This window comes from Neoarius graeffei, chromosome 8, assembly GCF_027579695.1.
Source record: "Neoarius graeffei isolate fNeoGra1 chromosome 8, fNeoGra1.pri, whole genome shotgun sequence".
NCBI classification, from domain to species: domain Eukaryota; kingdom Metazoa; phylum Chordata; class Actinopteri; order Siluriformes; family Ariidae; genus Neoarius; species Neoarius graeffei.
Genome location: NC_083576.1, coordinates 80,243,372 through 80,262,471, shown reverse-complemented (window position 1 = coordinate 80,262,471; position 19,100 = coordinate 80,243,372). Strand labels below are relative to the sequence as shown.

General features: G+C 45.9%; 1 protein-coding gene across 6 annotated transcripts in view; it reads right to left on the bottom strand.

Annotated features, from left to right (window-relative positions):
• The window catches only part of mical2b (microtubule associated monooxygenase, calponin and LIM domain containing 2b), a 235,187-nt gene that overhangs the window by 84,585 nt on the left and 131,502 nt on the right, over positions 1–19,100 (bottom strand). The window contains exons 19-22 of one of the 6 annotated variants that reach the window (XM_060928315.1): positions 14,154–14,252; positions 11,881–11,994; positions 7,968–8,069; positions 101–205 (exon numbers count right to left, since the gene is read on the bottom strand). The exons of the other annotated variants lie outside the window; for them this stretch is intronic. Coding sequence (XP_060784298.1) covers positions 101–205; positions 7,968–8,069; positions 11,881–11,994; positions 14,154–14,252 — 420 coding nt within the window. The remainder of the gene's footprint in view (positions 1–100; positions 206–7,967; positions 8,070–11,880; positions 11,995–14,153; positions 14,253–19,100) is intronic. 6 annotated transcript variants of the gene reach the window in all.

Genomic DNA, 19,100 nt, shown 5'->3' with positions numbered 1-19,100 from the left:
AATCAAATGACCCATCACGGATATCGTGTTACAATAAAATCAGGGATGGAGGCCTAAAAACAGAAACCTTGTGTTTTGCCCCGAGTGCTGTCCTGCTTACCAGTGAGAGGGTGTAAGGGTTGTTGGGTCTGTGATCAGTTTCATAAAGGATGGCCAGAGTGGCAGCTTTAAGACCAATCACAGAGGAAACCTTCCCCACCGTCCTCTAATCCATCACGGACAGGAAACAAAACGGAACGAAGAAGGAAAACCAGTGGACAGGAAGTGAAATTCATGAGAAAAAAAATTAACCATACAAAAAGATACAAGAGCAAAAAAGTGTGTTAGACATGCACAGACTTGTACAAAGCATTCCAACGTCATAACGGGGCAACTTCAAACACAGCACACTGTTCCCACAACCAGCTCAGTTCAGGCGGGGGGGGTTAATAAACCCTTCTCTGTCCTAAAGTTCCCTAAACGATCAGGCATGCGCCGAATAAGAGTGGGGCGCGTGTGTGTAAAAACATCTGGAGCTCAGAGAGCGAGGCAGAATTGTGCGTTCCCTTGGAACAGTGGACATGAAGAGGTCAGCTCACAAAGATACTCAAGAGTTACTTGTGAATTTTATATTTTCAAGAAATGCCAAAAAGAACAAAACATTCAAAGCAGATTAAAGTGCATATTCTGGACCAATTTCGTGTTTTTTTTTTTAATATATGAAAGTATGTCCCTTTACACACTCATCCAGACGGGTAATTTTGCACAAGGCCATCTGTCTACAGCAGAAAATAAATAAATAAATAAATAAATAAAAACGCGTCTGGAGCCAGATTCGTGACGTCACCTGTGGAAGCGCCAACAGGCTGCGCGAGCTTTGCACGGTTTCAGTGCACAGCCTGTGTAGACCAAGCGCTCCCATTTCTCTCTCATTGTCCGGTCTTTTGGGAAACGATGAGTACTAATCCCATCAAGATTGGTGTCGCTACACCGTCCTACGATACATCTGTTAACCATTTTAATAATTGCGCGATAACGTTGAAGAAATGTGCAGAAAACCACCAGGTCGTTTTCTCATAAACAAACCAGCGCTGGCGTAGGATTCAGAAGGAGGCGTCCCGCACATACGCGACGTCACGAAAATCAATGTTTCCCGGGAAATCCAAATGCCGAGTTTTTTCAGAGGCGGACCAATTCGCCTCAAATGCCTTGATTTCAACTGAATTTTTCTGGTATTGCGCAAGGTAAAAAAAAATTGCGCAAAATGCAAAATGTGACAGATATTTGACCAAAGTTTAATATAAAATCAGAGAATTACGGTACAGTGATCTTGCTCCTGAATTTACCCGTGATATGCACTTTAAAATTAGGGCTTGACTGATATATACGAGTCGGCTGATAAACGGTATCTAACATGTTCCACGTATTTCAGTAGGCACAGAACCAGGCTGATAAAGGTTTCTTTAAATGTCAGGAAAAGGACGTTCAAGAACGTGATGCTAATTTTGAAAAGTTCAACACAACACAGATCATAATAAAGTGTAATTACACTCTTGGGTGGCTTTTGACAATAACCGGGTGGACACGGGACAGAACTATAAATTTACTCTAAATATCTCCCTCCCTCTCTCATATAAACAAAACACATATACAGTATCCTATATATAAGATATTACATGGTAGTGCAAAGGTATGAAGTTTATTTTCGAGTGGTGAATATATCACGAGTGACCAAAGAGAACAAATGATATTTTTCAACATAAGATAAACTTCTTCATACCGTCACACCACCATGTAATGTTCTTTATATGGACGCCACAAAAATAAATACGCAAGAATTTTTATTTTGAACCAGTTCACCATTTCGACGACGCGTGTGTAGTCAACGGGAAAACACTGGGAGTGATGTCAGAGTGAACTATATCTACATTCACTGGATATGAGCAATCGTGCGCTCTGATTGGCTACTCGACTATTACAGAAAAGGACTAAAATCAATTTCTTCATTTAGCCCTGGATATGTTGTAGCCTGTAAACTGTATATATAAAAAGTTTCTCTCTGTAATAATAACCTTAACCTATCACCACCCCTAATGTTCTCCTTAATGGTCTCCAGACCTTCAACCATATTATCTAATCTCAATCTCTAGCCGCTTTATCCTGTTCTACAGGGTCGCAGGCAAGCTGGAGCCTATCCCAGCTGACTACGGGCGAAAGGCGGGGTACACCCTGGACAAGTCGCCAGGTCATCACAGGGCTGACACATAGACACAGACAACCATTCACACTCACATTCACACCTACGGTCAATTTAGAGTCACCAGTTAACCTAACCTGCATGTCTTTGGACTGTGGGGGAAACCGGAGCACCCGGAGGAAACCCACGCGGACACGGGGAGAACATGCAAACTCCGCACAGAAAGGCCCTCGCCGGCCACGGGGCTCGAACCCGGACCTTCTTGCTGTGAGGCGACAGCGCTAACCACTACACCACCGTGCAGCCCAACCATATTATTATATTATCTATTATACTCTTATTTTTCTCTTTTTTTCTGGAGATGTATTTTTACAACTTTGTTGAGTTTTGTTGCAAATTCATCATATATTTTTAGTTCAAGATGAATTAATAAAGTTATTATTATTATTATTATTATTAATTGAACAGTATGCATAAGAGGACAACTTCATATGACATCACGAGTAGAGAAAAACAAAACGAAACAAAAAAAATGGCGGAACGTGTTGCTGAACCACCCAAAGACGAAATTAAAAACTCGACTCAAAAACAAAACCCCAACAAAATTGTTTAAAGGCGTCGTGCGGTAATTTCAGCAATCAGGCTATATCATGTGTCAGAATGTCGGGTTTGGTGGGTTATTCAAGCCCCTCGGTTTCCCGCGATCTCAGTGTCACGATGCGCCCGCTACAAGCATTTAAAGTTGACACGCACAGCCAAATTTAGGCAGCCAGCCGTTAACTAGGTCAACTTATGTGTGACGTCATTCATACCAGTAACCTCCCTTGGGTGATGCTGGCCTGTCGCCATGTTTTCTCTATAGCGTGCGTTTACCAGAGCTGTTTACATTGCGGATTTTGTGGATTTATTCAGTTTGTGGATAGTTTTGAACACTCAAAACACTATGAAATGATGTATTAATATTCTGTGATACAAAATGCCTAATCGGTGTATTGTGTTTGGCTGTAACAACGAACACTGAACACTATTTGTGACTGTTATCAATGGATCTGATTTCAAGGTCATGGCTAGGTATTGATAGAAAAAAAAATATTTTTTAAAAACACGTTTTAAGTGTTTCTATGTATCAATCATTAATTGTACATAATGATTTTCATACATTTATGTATTTGTCATATCTTTCTTTGTCACATGAAGTGTTGTCTTGATAACATATGTGGCACATAATTTTAGCAAATGGATGACCGAAGATTAATCGAAAGATTTATGCCACAGAGCTGCCTTTAACTAATAATTATCACTTATTACTGACGATTGTACGTTTACTAAACAATACAATACAAAGCTCAATACTCCCAGCCTATAACATACTGAATATCAAGTTAAAATCAACCGCAATAAAAGGAAAATGATGAAAACTGGAATATCGAGGGGTCTACTGTATCAGAAGGCCCACTGCATTTCGCGAGATCGCAAGCTGTCAAGTTGCTAGAATTCAATCTTTCTAGCTCTACTTTCACCCCCTACAGCTATCAGTATTACACATAATCATAGATTAATCACACAGCATTCTAATTCAAGTGAAAATGGTCTTTAAAAAGACACACAAGTAGTGATTTAGTCAGAGAAACCAACCAAAACAGGTCTTCAAGTCGCCGGTCTTCTTCATTCTCGTCTTCGTTTCTGTCGTCGTCAGAACTGTCCTCATTTTCTTCTGAAGATGAGCGCTCAGGTTCAAATCTGTAAGGCTGGATACCACCAGGACATTCAGCTGTCAAAATCTCTACTTGTGGGCCATTTTCTTCTTCTGTATCGGTAAAATCAAAGCTAATTTCCTCAGCATCGTTCCTATTTTCTGGTGTGTCCGTCATTGCAACTGCACCGAGTGGTTACTGGTATGACGTCACGCAGCTGTTCCATTGACCGAGAGGGGGCGCTGCGAACGCGGGAAATTTCAAGTGATGGGCATGACCAAATAAGGACCGATTACAACCGCGGGAAGCTTTTGAAAAATCGACGGTCATTTTATTTCGAATCTCGAAAGCACTCTGGTGCAGAATAATGCGACTTTTATCGCCACTGCGTGACGCCTTTAAAAGAAACAGAAATGGCTAGAACAGGGATGAGAGTGGGTCCTGATGAAAAAAGCAGAAAATCTGTAAAATGTCCTGAGGGCACCGAAGGTGCCCCAAGTAATAAGGGGGGGGGGGGGTCCAGGGGGACACCCCCCGTGAAATTTTTTTTCAAAATGAGACCTTACACACCCTATTTCCTGCAATCTGAGCTGTAGTTAATTAAAACACCTGATGCCTACTTTCATACTTATTGAAATAAAAACACTATTATATAGAACAATATGTATCAAAATCAATATGTGTATTGCATTAATTCAAAATAATATGTAGATTTTATGGGGACTGGCTATTACTCACTGTCAACATCAGTTGTTTTTCTAAAAAATGTCCATTAAAATTCAGTTATTTACAGTTCCATTAATAATTCAAATTTTCATATATTCAATATATTGAATTCAATAAAAACATTTATACACTAAGTAACTTTAAAAACGCACATTGATAAAACTTGCTGAATTCGTGCTGAGTTTATCTCAAGAAGAAAAGAAATATATCACAACGGAAAAATAACTTCGTTCCGCCCGAATAAGTTCCAAATCTGTGCTCAAATCAGAATTTAAGGGAGTTGTACTCAATAACGTACAATATGACTCGGGTAGTCAATGACATGGACAGGCTTTAATTTTCAAACAAATTTTGCATACACTGTACACACACAATCTTGCCTATAAATACCCGGGGGAAATGATGGGAAAATTGTCATTATTGAAGATGCCACGCCTAAGCCAAAATCAACGTGAACAGGCCATCGGGATGTTGCGTGCCGGAAGTACACAGACAGAGGTCGCCCGGCACTTCGGTGTTCATCATTCAACCATTTCCCGTTTGAGTCAGCGTTACAGACAGACAGGGAGCACCAGGGATCGTCCACGCCCTGGTCAGCCTCGAGTCACGACGCCAGTTCAGGATCAGCACATCAGGCTAGCTCACCTCCGTGACAGATTCCTGACCCCCTCAGTCACTGCTGCTGAGACCCCTGGACGACACAGACCCAGAATCTCCAGCATGACGGTCCGAACATGGACCAACTGTCACTTTGAATTTTTTTTATTGTGAATTAATTCTTGAGTTTGACAATAAATGTCCTTTATCGATGTTTCAGGATGTGTGTGCATTACATACAATATCATAAACTTCAAATATATGCATGGATCGGGGGCGTCATGGCTCAGGTGGCTAAGGCGCCATAACATAAATCCGGGGACCCGGGTTCGATTCCGACCCGAGGTCATTTCCCGATCCCTCCCCGTCTCTCTCTCCCACTCATTTCCTGTCCTATCTCTACACTGTCCTATCCAATAAAAGGTGAAAAAAAGTCCAAAAAATATCTTTAAAAAAAAAATATATATATGCATGGATCTAAAGTGATGTGTTGAATTCCATTGTGCGTTTTTAAAGTTACTTAGTCTCATTATCTCTAGCCGCTTTATCCTTCTACAGGGTCGCAGGCAAGCTGGAGCCTATCCCAGCTGACTACGGGCGAAAGGCGGGGTACACCCTGGACAAGTCGCCAGGTCATCACAGGGCTGACACATAGACACAGACAACCATTCACACTCACATTCACACCTACGGTCAATTTAGAGTCACCAGTTAACCTAACCTGCATGTCTTTGGACTGTGGGGGAAACCGGAGCACCCGGAGGAAACCCACGCGGACACGGGGAGAACATGCAAACTCCGCACAGAAAGGCCCTCGCCGGCCACGGGGCTCGAACCCGGACCTTCTTGCTGTGAGGCGACAGCGCTAACCACTACACCACCATGCTGCCAAAGTTACTTAGTGTGTACGTATATATATATATATCTTATCAAGACTGACCTTTTCCTAATGTCCACATTACCTGTATATGATTTCTTCACAATGTTTATTTAAACTTTAAAGTTAGTTATCAACACTGTCAGCTATAATTCAAATCATCATATATTCAATATATTGAATCAAACAAATGCATATTTTATGGGGACTGTCTTTATCTTATTATCCACATCACTTGTATGTTTTCTTCAAAAGGAAGAGCGTATGTCTATTCACACTTTTTACAGTTAAGTTGTTTACAGTTCCCAGTTATTTTTGAAACAAATTTTCATTAGACCATCTAGAACTCTTCTTCAGCTTCTTGGCCAAAGCCAAAAGCTCATCAGTCCTCTCTTTTTTTCCCCCTTTTTCTTTCATTAGCCAGCTCCTCCTGTGTTTTTACATGCTCTAACCTGGCTCTCTTCTGCTCTCTCTCGCTTTCCTAAACTTGTTTTTTATACCAGCATCAATTTCACGTACCTTCGCTTCATCTCGCTTGTCAATAGTATTCGGCATCTTGAGAAAACACGCCGATTAGAGGAACGCATTTTTGATATGCAGCTCACGAACATGTGTAAGTTTTGATAAAAGAAAACGGCTGCGGGTGTCTTTGTAAAAACTGTTTTGATTGGCTATTATGGTCTCGACGTCGATGTTTTGACCAATAACAATGTAGAGAACACGAATTTTACATCACATTCAACGAGATTTAACGAGACTAAAGATGGTGACTTACAAATAATGTGTAAACATCGTTGGAGTTAATAAAGTTTGAACAACATGAAGGAACATACCCCAACCCCCCGAAATTAATTAAAAAAAAAAAAAATTCTCAATGGATTTGGAATAATATAAAAAGGTTGTTTTTTTACTCAGAAAAAGCGGAAATCCGCCAAAAAGCGGAAAACTCTCATCCCTGATAGAAGAATATACTGTAGGTTTTGTCTCCTTTCCGATATCTCCTGTTGCACAGTCCAAAAACCAAGACAACGACGACCCCAAAAATACAAGAAAAAGAAATATGATTGTAAGAACGCCTCTTTCTTCACGTTCCTTTCTCTGGTCGAAGGTCGGATGTGATCAAAACCGGAAAGAATGGCGTTTTTGCTTTTTGTCCTGCCTCTGTGCAAGTCACGCCAGGCCATTCCCTGATGTTCGTAACCCAAGATATTCTGGGCCGGCCTTGATCTCGTCTGCTGTTTATCTGGCCTTCCAGTAGAGTACGATGGAGGCCGTCATGTCTAAACTACAGTGGTGCTTGAAAGTTTGTGAACCCTTTAGAATTTTCTATATTTCTGCATAAATATGACCTTAAACATCATCAGATTTTCACACAAGTCCTAAAAGTAGATAAAGAGAACCCAGTTAAACAAATGAGACAAAAATATTATACTTGGTCATTTATTTATTGAGGAAAATGATCCAATATTACATATCTGTGAGTGGCAAAAGTATGTGAACCTCTAGGATTAGCAGTTAATTTGAAGGTGAAATTAGAGTCAGGTGTTTTCAATCAATGGGATGACAATCAGGTGTGAGTGGGCACCCTGTTTTATTTAAAGAACAGGGATCTATCAAAGTCTGATCTTCACAACACATGTTTGTGGAAGTGTATCATGGCACGAACAAAGGAGATTTCTGAGGACCTCAGAAAAAGCGTTGTTGATGCTCATCAAAGGTCACGAAACCATCTCTAAAGAGTTCGGACTCCACCAATCCGCAGTCAGACAGATTGTGCATCTCCAGACGAGGTGCACTGAAGCTGTACTTTATGTTGGTTATTTGTTTAACGTCACGCATTCTGCATGCAAGGCAAGTTTGGAAAATGCAATTCCAAGAAACCATGCCCAAAACATACCTGTTTGGAAGGATCAAGGCATTGTACACGTTTGATTTCGGACTGACTTTTCTGCCCGCGGTGATCGCGAGTCATCTGTTCAGGCTGAGAATGTCCGTCACGCTACAATCGACAGAAAGCACATCTGACAGCTGACGCAACAGAGCGTTAATCATCATTTATTTAGCTTATTCACACGCTTCCCTTCCACTGGACTCCATTAGAGAGTGCTTCAAAAACAAAGTGAGGGACAGAAACCACAGAGGGGTGCGGGCTCCGTCTCAGTGAGGGACAGAAACCACAGAGGGGTGCGGGCTCGGTGTCAGTGAGGGACAGAAACCACAGAGGGGTGCGGGCTCGGTGTCAGTGAGGGACAGAAACCACAGAGGGGTGCGGGCTCGGTGTCAGTGAAGGACAGAAACCACAGAGGGGTGCGGGCTCGGTGTCAGTGAGGGACAGAAACCACAGAGGGGTGCGGGCTCGGTGTCAGTGAGGGACAAACCACAGAGGGGTGCGGGCTCCGTCTCAGTGAGGGACAGAAACTACAGAGGGGTGCGGGCTCTGTCTCAGTGAGGGACAGAAACTACAGAGGGGTGCGGGCTCTGTCTCAGTGAGGGACAGAAACCACAGAGGGGTGCGGGCTCCGTCTCAGTGAGGGACAGAAACCACATAGGGGTGCGGGCTCTCTCTCAGTGAGGGACAGAAACCACAGAGGGGTGCGGGCTCCGTCTCAGTGAGGGACAGAAACCACAGAGGGGTGCGGGCTCTGTCTCAGTGAGGGACAGAAACCACAGAGGGGTGCGGGCTCTCAGTGAGGGACAGAAACCACAGAGGGGTGCGGGCTCTCTCTCAGTGAGGGACAGAAACCACAGAGGGGTGCGGGCTCCGTGTCAGTGAGGGACAGAAACCACAGAGGGGTGCAGGCTCGGTGTCAGTGAAGGACAGAAACCACAGAGGGGTGCGGGCTCGGTGTCAGTGAAGGACAGAAACCACAGAGGGGTGCGGGCTCCATCTCAGTGAGGGACAGAAACCACAGAGGGGTGCGGGCTCCGTGTCAGTGAGGGACAGAAACCACAGAGGGGTGCGGGCTCCGTGTCAGTGAAGGACAGAAACCACAGAGGGGTGCGGGTTCTGTCTCAGTGAGGGACAGAAACCACAGAGGGGTGCGGGCTCCGTGTCAGTGAGGGACAGAAACCACAGAGGGGTGTGGGCTCCGTCTCAGTGAGGGACAGAAACCACAGAGGGGTGCGGGCTCCGTGTCAGTGAAGGACAGAAACCACAGAGGGATGCGGGTTCTGTCTCAGTGAGGGACAGAAACCACAGAGGGGTGCGGGCTCCGTGTCAGTGAAGGACAGAAACCACAGAGGGGTGTGGGCTCCGTCTCAGTGAGGGACAGAAACCACAGAGGGGTGCGGGCTCCGTGTCAGTGAGGGACAGAAACCACAGAGGGGTGCGGGTTCTGTCTCAGTGAGGGACAGAAACCACAGAGGGGTGCGGGCTCCGTGTCAGTGAAGGACAGAAACCACAGAGGGATGCGGGTTCTGTCTCAGTGAGGGACAGAAACCACAGAGGGGTGCGGGCTCCGTGTCAGTGAAGGACAGAAACCACAGAGGGATGCGGGTTCTGTCTCAGTGAGGGACAGAAACCACAGAGGGGTGCGGGCTCCGTGTCAGTGAAGGACAGAAACCACAGAGGGATGCGGGTTCTGTCTCAGTGAGGGACAGAAACCACAGAGGGGTGCGGGCTCCGTGTCAGTGAAGGACAGAAACCACAGAGGGGTGTGGGCTCCGTCTCAGTGAGGGACAGAAACCACAGAGGGGTGCGGGCTCCGTGTCAGTGAGGGACAGAAACCACAGAGGGGTGCGGGTTCTGTCTCAGTGAGGGACAGAAACCACAGAGGGGTGCGGGCTCCGTGTCAGTGAGGGACAGAAACCACAGAGGGGTGCGGGCTCCGTGTCAGTGAGGGACAGAAACCACAGAGGGGTGCGGGCTCCGTGTCAGTGAAGGACAGAAACCACAGAGGGGTGCGGGCTCCGTGTCAGTGAGGGACAGAAACCACAGAGGGGTGCGGGCTCCGTGTCAGTGAGGGACAGAAACCACAGAGGGGTGCGGGCTCCGTGTCAGTGAAGGACAGAAACCACAGAGGGGTGCGGGCTCCGTGTCAGTGAGGGACAGAAACCACAGAGGGGTGCGGGTTCTGTCTCAGTGAGGGACAGAAACCACAGAGGGGTGCGGGCTCCGTGTCAGTGAGGGACAGAAACCACAGAGGGGTGCGGGCTCCGTGTCAGTGAGGGACAGAAACCACAGAGGGGTGCGGGCTCCGTGTCAGTGAGGGACAGAAACCACAGAGGGGTGCGGGCTCCGTCTCAGTGAGGGACAGAAACCACAGAGGGGTGCGGGCTCCGTGTCAGTGAGGGACAGAAACCACAGAGGGGTGCGGGTTCTGTCTCAGTGAGGGACAGAAACCACAGAGGGGTGCGGGCTCCGTGTCAGTGAGGGACAGAAACCACAGAGGGGTGCGGGCTCCGTGTCAGTGAGGGACAGAAACCACAGAGGGGTGCGGGCTCGGTGTCAGTGAAGGACAGAAACCACAGAGGGGTGCGGGCTCCGTCTCAGTGAGGGACAGAAACCACAGAGGGGTGCGGGCTCCGTGTCAGTGAGGGACAGAAACCACAGAGGGGTGCGGGCTCCGTGTCAGTGAGGGACAGAAACCACAGAGGGGTGCGGGCTCCGTCTCAGTGAGGGACAGAAACCACAGAGGGGTGCGGGCTCCGTCTCAGTGAGGGACAGAAACCACAGAGGGGTGCGGGCTCCGTCTCAGTGAGGGACAGAAACCACAGAGGGGTGCGGGCTCCGTCTCAGTGAGGGACAGAAACCACAGAGGGGTGCGGGCTCCGTGTCAGTGAGGGACAGAAACCACAGAGGGGTGCGGGCTCCGTGTCAGTGAGGGACAGAAACCACAGAGGGGTGCGGGCTCCGTGTCAGTGAGGGACAGAAACCACAGAGGGGTGCGGGCTCCGTCTCAGTGAGGGACAGAAACCACAGAGGGGTGCGGGCTCCGTCTCAGTGAGGGACAGAAACCACAGAGGGGTGCGGGCTCTGTCTCAGTGAAGGACAGAAACCACAGAGGGGTGCGGGCTCCGTGTCAGTGAGGGACAGAAACCACAGAGGGGTGCGGGCTCCGTCTCAGTGAGGGACAGAAACCACAGAGGGGTGCGGGCTCCGTCTCAGTGAGGGACAGAAACCACAGAGGGGTGCGGGCTCCGTCTCAGTGAGGGACAGAAACCACAGAGGGGTGCGGGCTCCGTCTCAGTGAGGGACAGAAACCACAGAGGGGTGCGGGCTCTGTCTCAGTGAGGGACAGAAACCACAGACGGGTGCGGGCTCTGTGTCAGTGAGGGACAGAAACCACAGAGGGGTGCGGGCTCCGTCTCAGTGAGGGACAGAAACCACAGAGGGGTGCAGGCTCCGTCTTAGTGAGGGACAGAAACCACAGAGGGGTGCGGGCTCCGTCTCAGTGAGGGACAGAAACCACAGAGGGGTGCGGGCTCCGTCTCAGTGAGGGACAGAAACCACAGAGGGGTGCGGGCTCCGTCTCAGTGAGGGACGGACACGAGCTGACAGGTGTTAAGTGGCTGCGGTCTGGGAGGAAGTCAGCAGCACACTGATCTCTTCCACACCCAATTCAGGGAGAGATTTACTCCCGTAAGAGATTCTGGCCTTCCATCCGACACACTTACACAACAAAGAGGCCTGCAACAGCTGCACAGGAGATTTAACCTGAAAATGAGCTAAAGGCAAAATGGCAACTATTGAACACAAAAGGGAGAGAAATGCACACAGAGAAACACAAAACACTGTCAGGGTTACTCTCTCTCTCTCACACACACACACACACACACACACACACACACGAAAAGGCGGATGATGTTACCTGCTTCGGCTGAGCTTCAGGAAGAGGAGACGGCAGACAGGAAAGAGCTGAGGGCTCAGGGAGAGACGGACAGGGAAGAGGTTTTGGAGGAGAAGCCTGAGCGGGCTCAATCGTCTATTAAATAATGGAGAGAGAGAGAGAGAGAGAGAGAGAGAAAGAAAGAAAAAGAAAAAGGCGAGAACAAGAGTGGGGAGGAAGAAAAAGCAGAGAAGGAATGGAAAAAGGGGAGAAGGAAAAATAAAGACAGAGGGAGAACAAAAAAGAAAACAGGAAGAAAAAAGGATAGAACAAAAGAAAGACAGGACGAAGAAAGAGGGAAAAAGAAAGGGGGAGAAAACGAAAAAGGAGTAAAGAAAAAGCAAAATAAAGGAAGAAAAATAAAAAAAAAACAGAAAAAGGATCAAGTGAAAAATGCAAATAAAGATAAACATAAAAAACCCAAAAGGGGGGGAAAAAAACAAGGGTAGAAAACAGAAGGGAAAAGAATTTCAGAGCACAATAAAGAGCACACAATACAAACATGAGAAAAAGACAAAGCAAGCAAAAAGAAAAAGAAAAGCAAATCGACAAAAAGGAAGATAAAGTGAAATACAGGTAGTCGTCGACTTACGACCTATGCAACTTACGACCGATTGACTTTACGATCGTCTGGTTATGACTGGCAAGTGTTTCCCAGCTGAGCTAGCTGAGCGTACGACAGTTTCCGCCCCAGCTCCCGGCAGCGCCTCTCGCCGCGTACAACAGTTTCCGCCCCAGCTCCAAGCACATGCGCAGTCTCTCTCGCACTCCCTCGCGCACTCCGTCATACAGTTTCCGCCCCAGCTCCCGGCACATGCGCAGTCTCTCTCGCACTCCCTCACGCACTCCGTCATACAGTTTCCGCCCCAGCTCCTGGTTTATGAAGCGAGCAAATCCTCCCGCCAGCCCGAGCGCTGCAACAGCTGATATGACGTAGACGACCCACAGCCGAGCAGCAGTGATGCCAGCGGTCACTAAATTTTGTATTTTGCTATGTTTTACATTTGTATTTTGGTATGTTTCAAACTAAAATGTTTTCTATTTTTCACACCTGTATTTCGTATTTTTTTGTTTTGCACATATTAAACGAATTGTACTGTACGCAGTGTAGTATGCAGTATTTGACTTAAACCAAATAATGAGCCAAGGTAATGAAATAAGAAAATGTTGATAAAATAAGACTTTAAGATGATTACAATATCAGTACACATCACAATATGCTTACGTTCATTTAACATAGGCCGACTTACGACCAGATCGGTTTACGACCGGTCAGTCGTAACCAAACGCAGTCGTAAGTCAATGACTACCTGTAAATGTAAAAAATTGAAATTAAAAAAAAAAAAAAAAAGTCAAATAAGTTTAAAATTGGAAAGGGAAAAATAAAACTAGGTGGCACGGTGGTGTAGTGGTTAGCGCTGTCGCCTCACAGCAAGAAGGTCCGGGTTCAAGCCCCGTGGCCGGCGACGGCCTTTCTGTGTGGAGTTTGCATGTTCTCCCCGTGTCCGTGTGGGTTTCCTCCGGGTGCTCCGGTTTCCCCCACAGTCCAAAGACATGCAGGTTAGGTTAACTGGTGACTCTAAATTGAGCGTAGGTGTGAATGTGAGTGTGAATGGTTGTCTGTGTCTATGTGTCAGCCCTGTGATGACCTGGCGACTTGTCCAGGGTGTACCCCGCCTTTCGCCCGTAGTCAGCTGGGATAGGCTCCAGCTTGCCTGCAACCCTGTAGAACAGGATAAAGCGGCTAGAGATAATGAGATGAGATGAGAAAATAAAACTACAAAAAGGACATGAAATGAAAAAAAGCAAAAGAAATGAAAAGAAAGGGAAAGCAAAAAAAAAAAAAAAATCAGATAAAGCAGGAGAGTGAGAAAGAAAAACTGACACATGAGAAGATCAACACAGTGTTAGTTGTGTTGGAAAACGGAGACACCATGCTGAAACTGGACTCCAGGGATCGCTGCCACATTTAAAACCATTTGTGAGTCAATAAAGTAAAACTCAGATGAAGACAAACTGCATGCAACAACGAGAACTTCATCAGGCTGGAGTTACGACTCCCACACAGCGAGCGAGTCAGTCAGTCAGTCATCCCTGCAGAGTCGTACGCTCCGTCAGTCTGACCAGAGATGGGCAGGACCAAGAGCGTACCATCTCATTCTTTAATTAGGGGTGCAGCAGGGCAGGCAGGACTGTACAGTACCACAACATTCCAAAGTGAGACTGGAGCAAAGCGGCGTGCTTCTGTCCATCACCTGAGACACCGTGCCAGAGAAGAGGAAGCTCAGCTGCTGCGCTCTCTCCCTGATGCTCTTTTTGCTGAACTCTCGTGCGCTTCGAGTCTGGACTTTCTTCTGCGCCGAGGCGAGGAGGGAAAAAGAAAGCAAGCTTTTCATCTACACCACCTTCATACAGTACGTGGATGACGAATGATGTCCAAAGCTTGGCTCTTTAACTAATGGAGGACGAGTTCTCCTGCATGCTTTCTTTAGCTTCCATATTAACGAGTCAATTCCAACAACAATGATTTCTGGAAATTGTTAACCAAATATAATTCGTATCCTTGTGAAAAGACCATGAAGCCTTTCTCTAAAGACACAGGGAAGTGAGCAGAGTCTACACTGCAAAAAATAAAAATTTTGTGTGTCTATTTTCAAGTCAAAACATCTAGCCACGCTTATTATAAAAGACATAATTGCCCAACAATCAAAACCTCATTTAGCTAGAAAGGCTAGTTTTTAGACAGTCCATCTTGAAAATCTTGTAGAGACAAAGGCCCAATCCCAATTCTAATTTCTACCCCTACCCCTCCCCCTTCCCCTTGGCCCTTCCCCTTGAAACTGAGCTACAAGGGATAGGGCTTGAAATTCAACCCTTACGTATTGGGATAGCCCTTCAACGATCGCATACGTCATCGCGTACCTCCGTCAGCGTTTACGTTAGCAAAACGCGACCAAATGCGTCATTGGCTGCGACCAGCCGCTACAGTCAGAGCCAGAACCAGAAATCTCTGCTGGCAGGGTGTGATTTGTTAACTAACACCACTGAAAGGGATATCTTTGGCGCTTCGTGCACCACATCCGACAGAATGAGGTGTCAGAACACTCATGTAAACAATAAAAGCGAGAATAACAGAACAAAACATACGCAGTCAAGCAACCGAAAACAATACTCACTCCCAAAGCTTTTTAGCAGCAGCTTGGATTTCAGAAATCGCTGCTCATTCTCAGCTCGAAAGCGAATCAAGCGGCGTGTTTCCTCTGGATAACAACTTAAAACACGTAAATAATGGAGAAAATACATTTATGACAATCTTTCGCCGCAGGAACCGCCATCTTTCTGAAATCCGCATGAAATCTCGCTGAAATCCGCATGGCATTGTGGGAAATCATTCAAACCCCTTCGTTCGGAGTCAGCTCCAGGAAAATCTCCGTTTGGAGGGGTACAGAAGCCCTACCCCTTCCCCTACCCCTCCGCGTTAACTGGGATTGGGATACCCCTACCCCTTCACGTGAACGCGCAAAATGGAGGGGAAGGGCCAAGGGGTTGGTCCAAGGGGTGAAATGGGATTCGGCCAAAATGTCTTGAAAAAAGTCTTATTTGGAGCACCTTTGAAAATAAAAAGGTTTTTTTTTTAAAACAAGTAAGTACATTTTGGACATTTGTCAAATGCGGTTCATCTTGTTTCAGGAAAAAAAAAAAGTACGCTTGTTTTGGGAATAAATGAACTTTACTGAAATCTTTGAATCTTTCATTACAATTCAACTCCACCTTACAGATCCTAAGTTTACTGCGACTGTTTTCTCAGTCATTCAGAGTGAGCTCCTTCTAGATGCTGTACGGTACAGACTCTAGACCAGACAAGTGCCTTCAAAAAGGCTATGAGTGAGTGGAGGGCGTTATAGGCTATGTTTACATTAGACCGTATCTGTCTCGTTTTCTTCGCGGATGCACTGTCCGTTTACATTAAACCGCCTGGAAACGCCGGGAAACGGGAATCCGCCAGGGTCCACGTATTCAATCCAGATCGTGTCTGGTCCGGTGCTGTGTAAACATTGAGAATACGCGGATACGCTGTGCTGAGCTCTAACTGGCGTCGTCATTGGACAACGTCACTGTGACATCCACCTTCCTGATTCGCTGGCGTTGGTCATGTGACGCGACTGCTGAAAAACGGCGCGGACTTCCGCCTTGTATCACCTTTCATTAAAGAGTATAAAAGTATGAAAATACTGCAAATACTGATGCAAATACTGCCCATTGTGTAGTTATGATTGTCTTTAGGCTTGCCATCCTTCCACTTGCAAGTGGTAAGTGATCTGCGCTGGGATCTCACACACACAGCGGCTCAGTCCCGAATCACCGCTTGTTCACTTCACTCGCGCTCTGTGAGCTGCGCAGGGCCGGAGTGCGCACCCTCCAGAGGGCACTCGCTGTTCAGGGCGGAGTGATTTGGAGCGCAGGATGCCTGCGGAGCCGAGCGTATCCGTGTATTGGTGTTGCTGTGTGCACGCGAATCGTGTATTGGTGTTGCTGTGTGCACACTAATCGTTTTAAAAACATTAATCTGATGATCCGCTGATACGGTCTAATGTAAACCCCACCTTAGTGAGGTCTTTTTGGAATGCTGTGAGTTAAGCTCAGTGTTTTTTGTTTGTTTGTTTTTTTGTGCCTGATCTTGTAAACCCCTCGTACACATGAATAGTCGACAGCCTAGTGGTAGCGTGTCCGCCTCTCGATCGGGAGATCGTGAGTTCTATTCACGGTCGGGTCATACCAAAGACCATCATAAAAATGGTACCTACCGCCATCTGGCAAGGCACGCTGCAATACAGATGTGCATGGGGAGTTAAACTCTCGTGGTTACCAGAGGACTAGCCACCCACTGTAACCCTAGCTATGTAATAGGCGAGAGGCCGAGGGCTATGGAAACGGAGATCGGTGCCGCCCGATGCACCACATACAAGTTGGGCCTGGTTAGTACTTGAGTGGGAGACTGCCTAGGAATACCAGCTACTGTAAGGCGTGGGAAGGACTTTGACTTTTGACTTTGACACATGAATAGTCAGTGCCCCCAAAATGCACTGTTGCTTTGGCGTTGTGTAAGCACTGTAAGTCAAAATGCGTAGACTTTTTTTTTTTTGGTGCCTGAGGTCCTGGGGAAGTGGAATCTTAAGAGATGTTTTAATGTTTGAATGTTGAAATGGGAAGAAAAATAAACTTGTTGCAATGCTACACGTGTCGTCAACTTGATTCAAGATAGTCTCTGGTCTCGTATCTAGAGTATTTTACTAATTACAGGTCACAAAAGGAGAACCTTTTAAGCTAGCAATGCTTAGTTGTAGAATTTAACAATCCTAATATTAGTATATTTATCTTAAATTCAGTTTTTACTGCTAAGACTTTGTCATGAATTTAAGTGAAATACCCTTAAAATGAAATAAATAAAAATGACTTGAATGGCTAAATGTAAGGCCCAATCCCAATTCTAATTTCTACCCCTACCCCTCCGCCTTCCCCTCCGCCTTCCCCATGGCTCTTCCCCTTGAAACTGAGCTACAAGGGATAGGGCTTGAAATTCAACCCTTACGTATTGGGATAGCCCTTCAACGATCGCATACGTCATCGCGTACCTCCGTCAGCGTTTACGTTAGCAAAACGCGACGCGTCATTGGCTGCGACCAGCCGCTACAGTCAGAGCCAGAGGCAGAAATCTCTGCTGGCAGGGTGTAATTTGTTAACTAACACCACTGAATGGGATATCTTTGGCGCTTCGTGCACCACATCCGACAGAATGAGGTGTCAGAACACTCATGTAAACAATAAAAGCGAGAATAACAGAACAAAACGTACGCAGTAAAGCAACCGAAAACAATACTCACTCCCAAAGCTTTTTAGCAGCAGCTTGGATTTCAGAAATCGCTGCTCATTCTCAGCTCGAAAGCGAATCAAGCGGCGTGTTTCCTCTGGATAACAACTTAAAACACGTAAATAATGGAGAAAATACATTTATGACAATCTTTCGCCGCGGGAACCGCCATCTTTCTGAAATCCGCATGAAATCTCGCTGAAATCCGCATGGCATTGTGGGAAATCACTCAAACCCCTTCGTTCGGAGTCTGCTCCAGGAAAATCTCCGTTTGGAGGGGTACAGAAGCCCTACGCCTTCCCCTTCCCCTCCGCGTTAACTGGGATTGGGATACCCCTACCCCTTCACGTGAACGCGCAAAATGGAGGGGAAGGGCTAAGGGGTTGGTCCAAGGGGTGAAATGGGATTCGGCCTAAGAAGTACGATCTTGTTATAAGAACTATTTTGATCAGGGATGAGAGTGGGTGGTCACCAAAAAAAAAAAGCAGAAAACAAGATGGCGCCCGAAGCCGGGGGTCTGGGAGGGATACCCCCCCCCCAGGAAAATTTTGAAAAATAAGACCTTACAAACCACTTTTCCTGCAATCTGAGCTGTAGTAGATAAAAAAAAAAAATCTGTTTTTTTTTATATATTTACATGAAAATATGTTTCAAATCAATAGGAGTATTGTTTGAATTCAAAATAAAATCACATTCTACATTCGAGGGTATGGTTATAATTTATGATCGACAAAAATGACAAACTAAATTCACATTAAACGCAAGTTTTATTAATTATCAAAATGTTCATATATTAAATAAAATTTCTTAGGGAGAAAAGGTCAGTCGCCCTATGTCCTCATTCTTCTCATTGTTGCATATGATTTCAAAGTCTTTTGAAATATTTAAGTTTTCAAAACTGTCAGCATTAATTCAGATTTACTCACCATCATATACATGTTCAACGTATTAAATCAAACGAATGCTAAGTTTATGGGATAATGTCTATGTACACTTTATACAATTATTTATAGTTCACAGTCACTTCTCATTTTCATTTAATCATTTCGACGACTTCTTCAGCCTTTTGGCCAAAGACAAGAGCTCGTCAGTCCTCTCTGTTTTTTATACCAGCATCGATTTCACGTACCTTCGCTTCGTCTCGCTTGTCAACTGTATTCGGCATTTTGAGTAAAAAAGCCGATACGAAAGAGAAACGTATTTTTGAAGCGCAGCGACGATGAACATGTGCAAGTTTCGATAAAATAGAACAGATGCGTAGCCTGGCAAGCCAGACTAAATGTGAATATTTAGTCTGGCCTCGATCCGTAGACATTTCTGAAGGGTGGGGGTG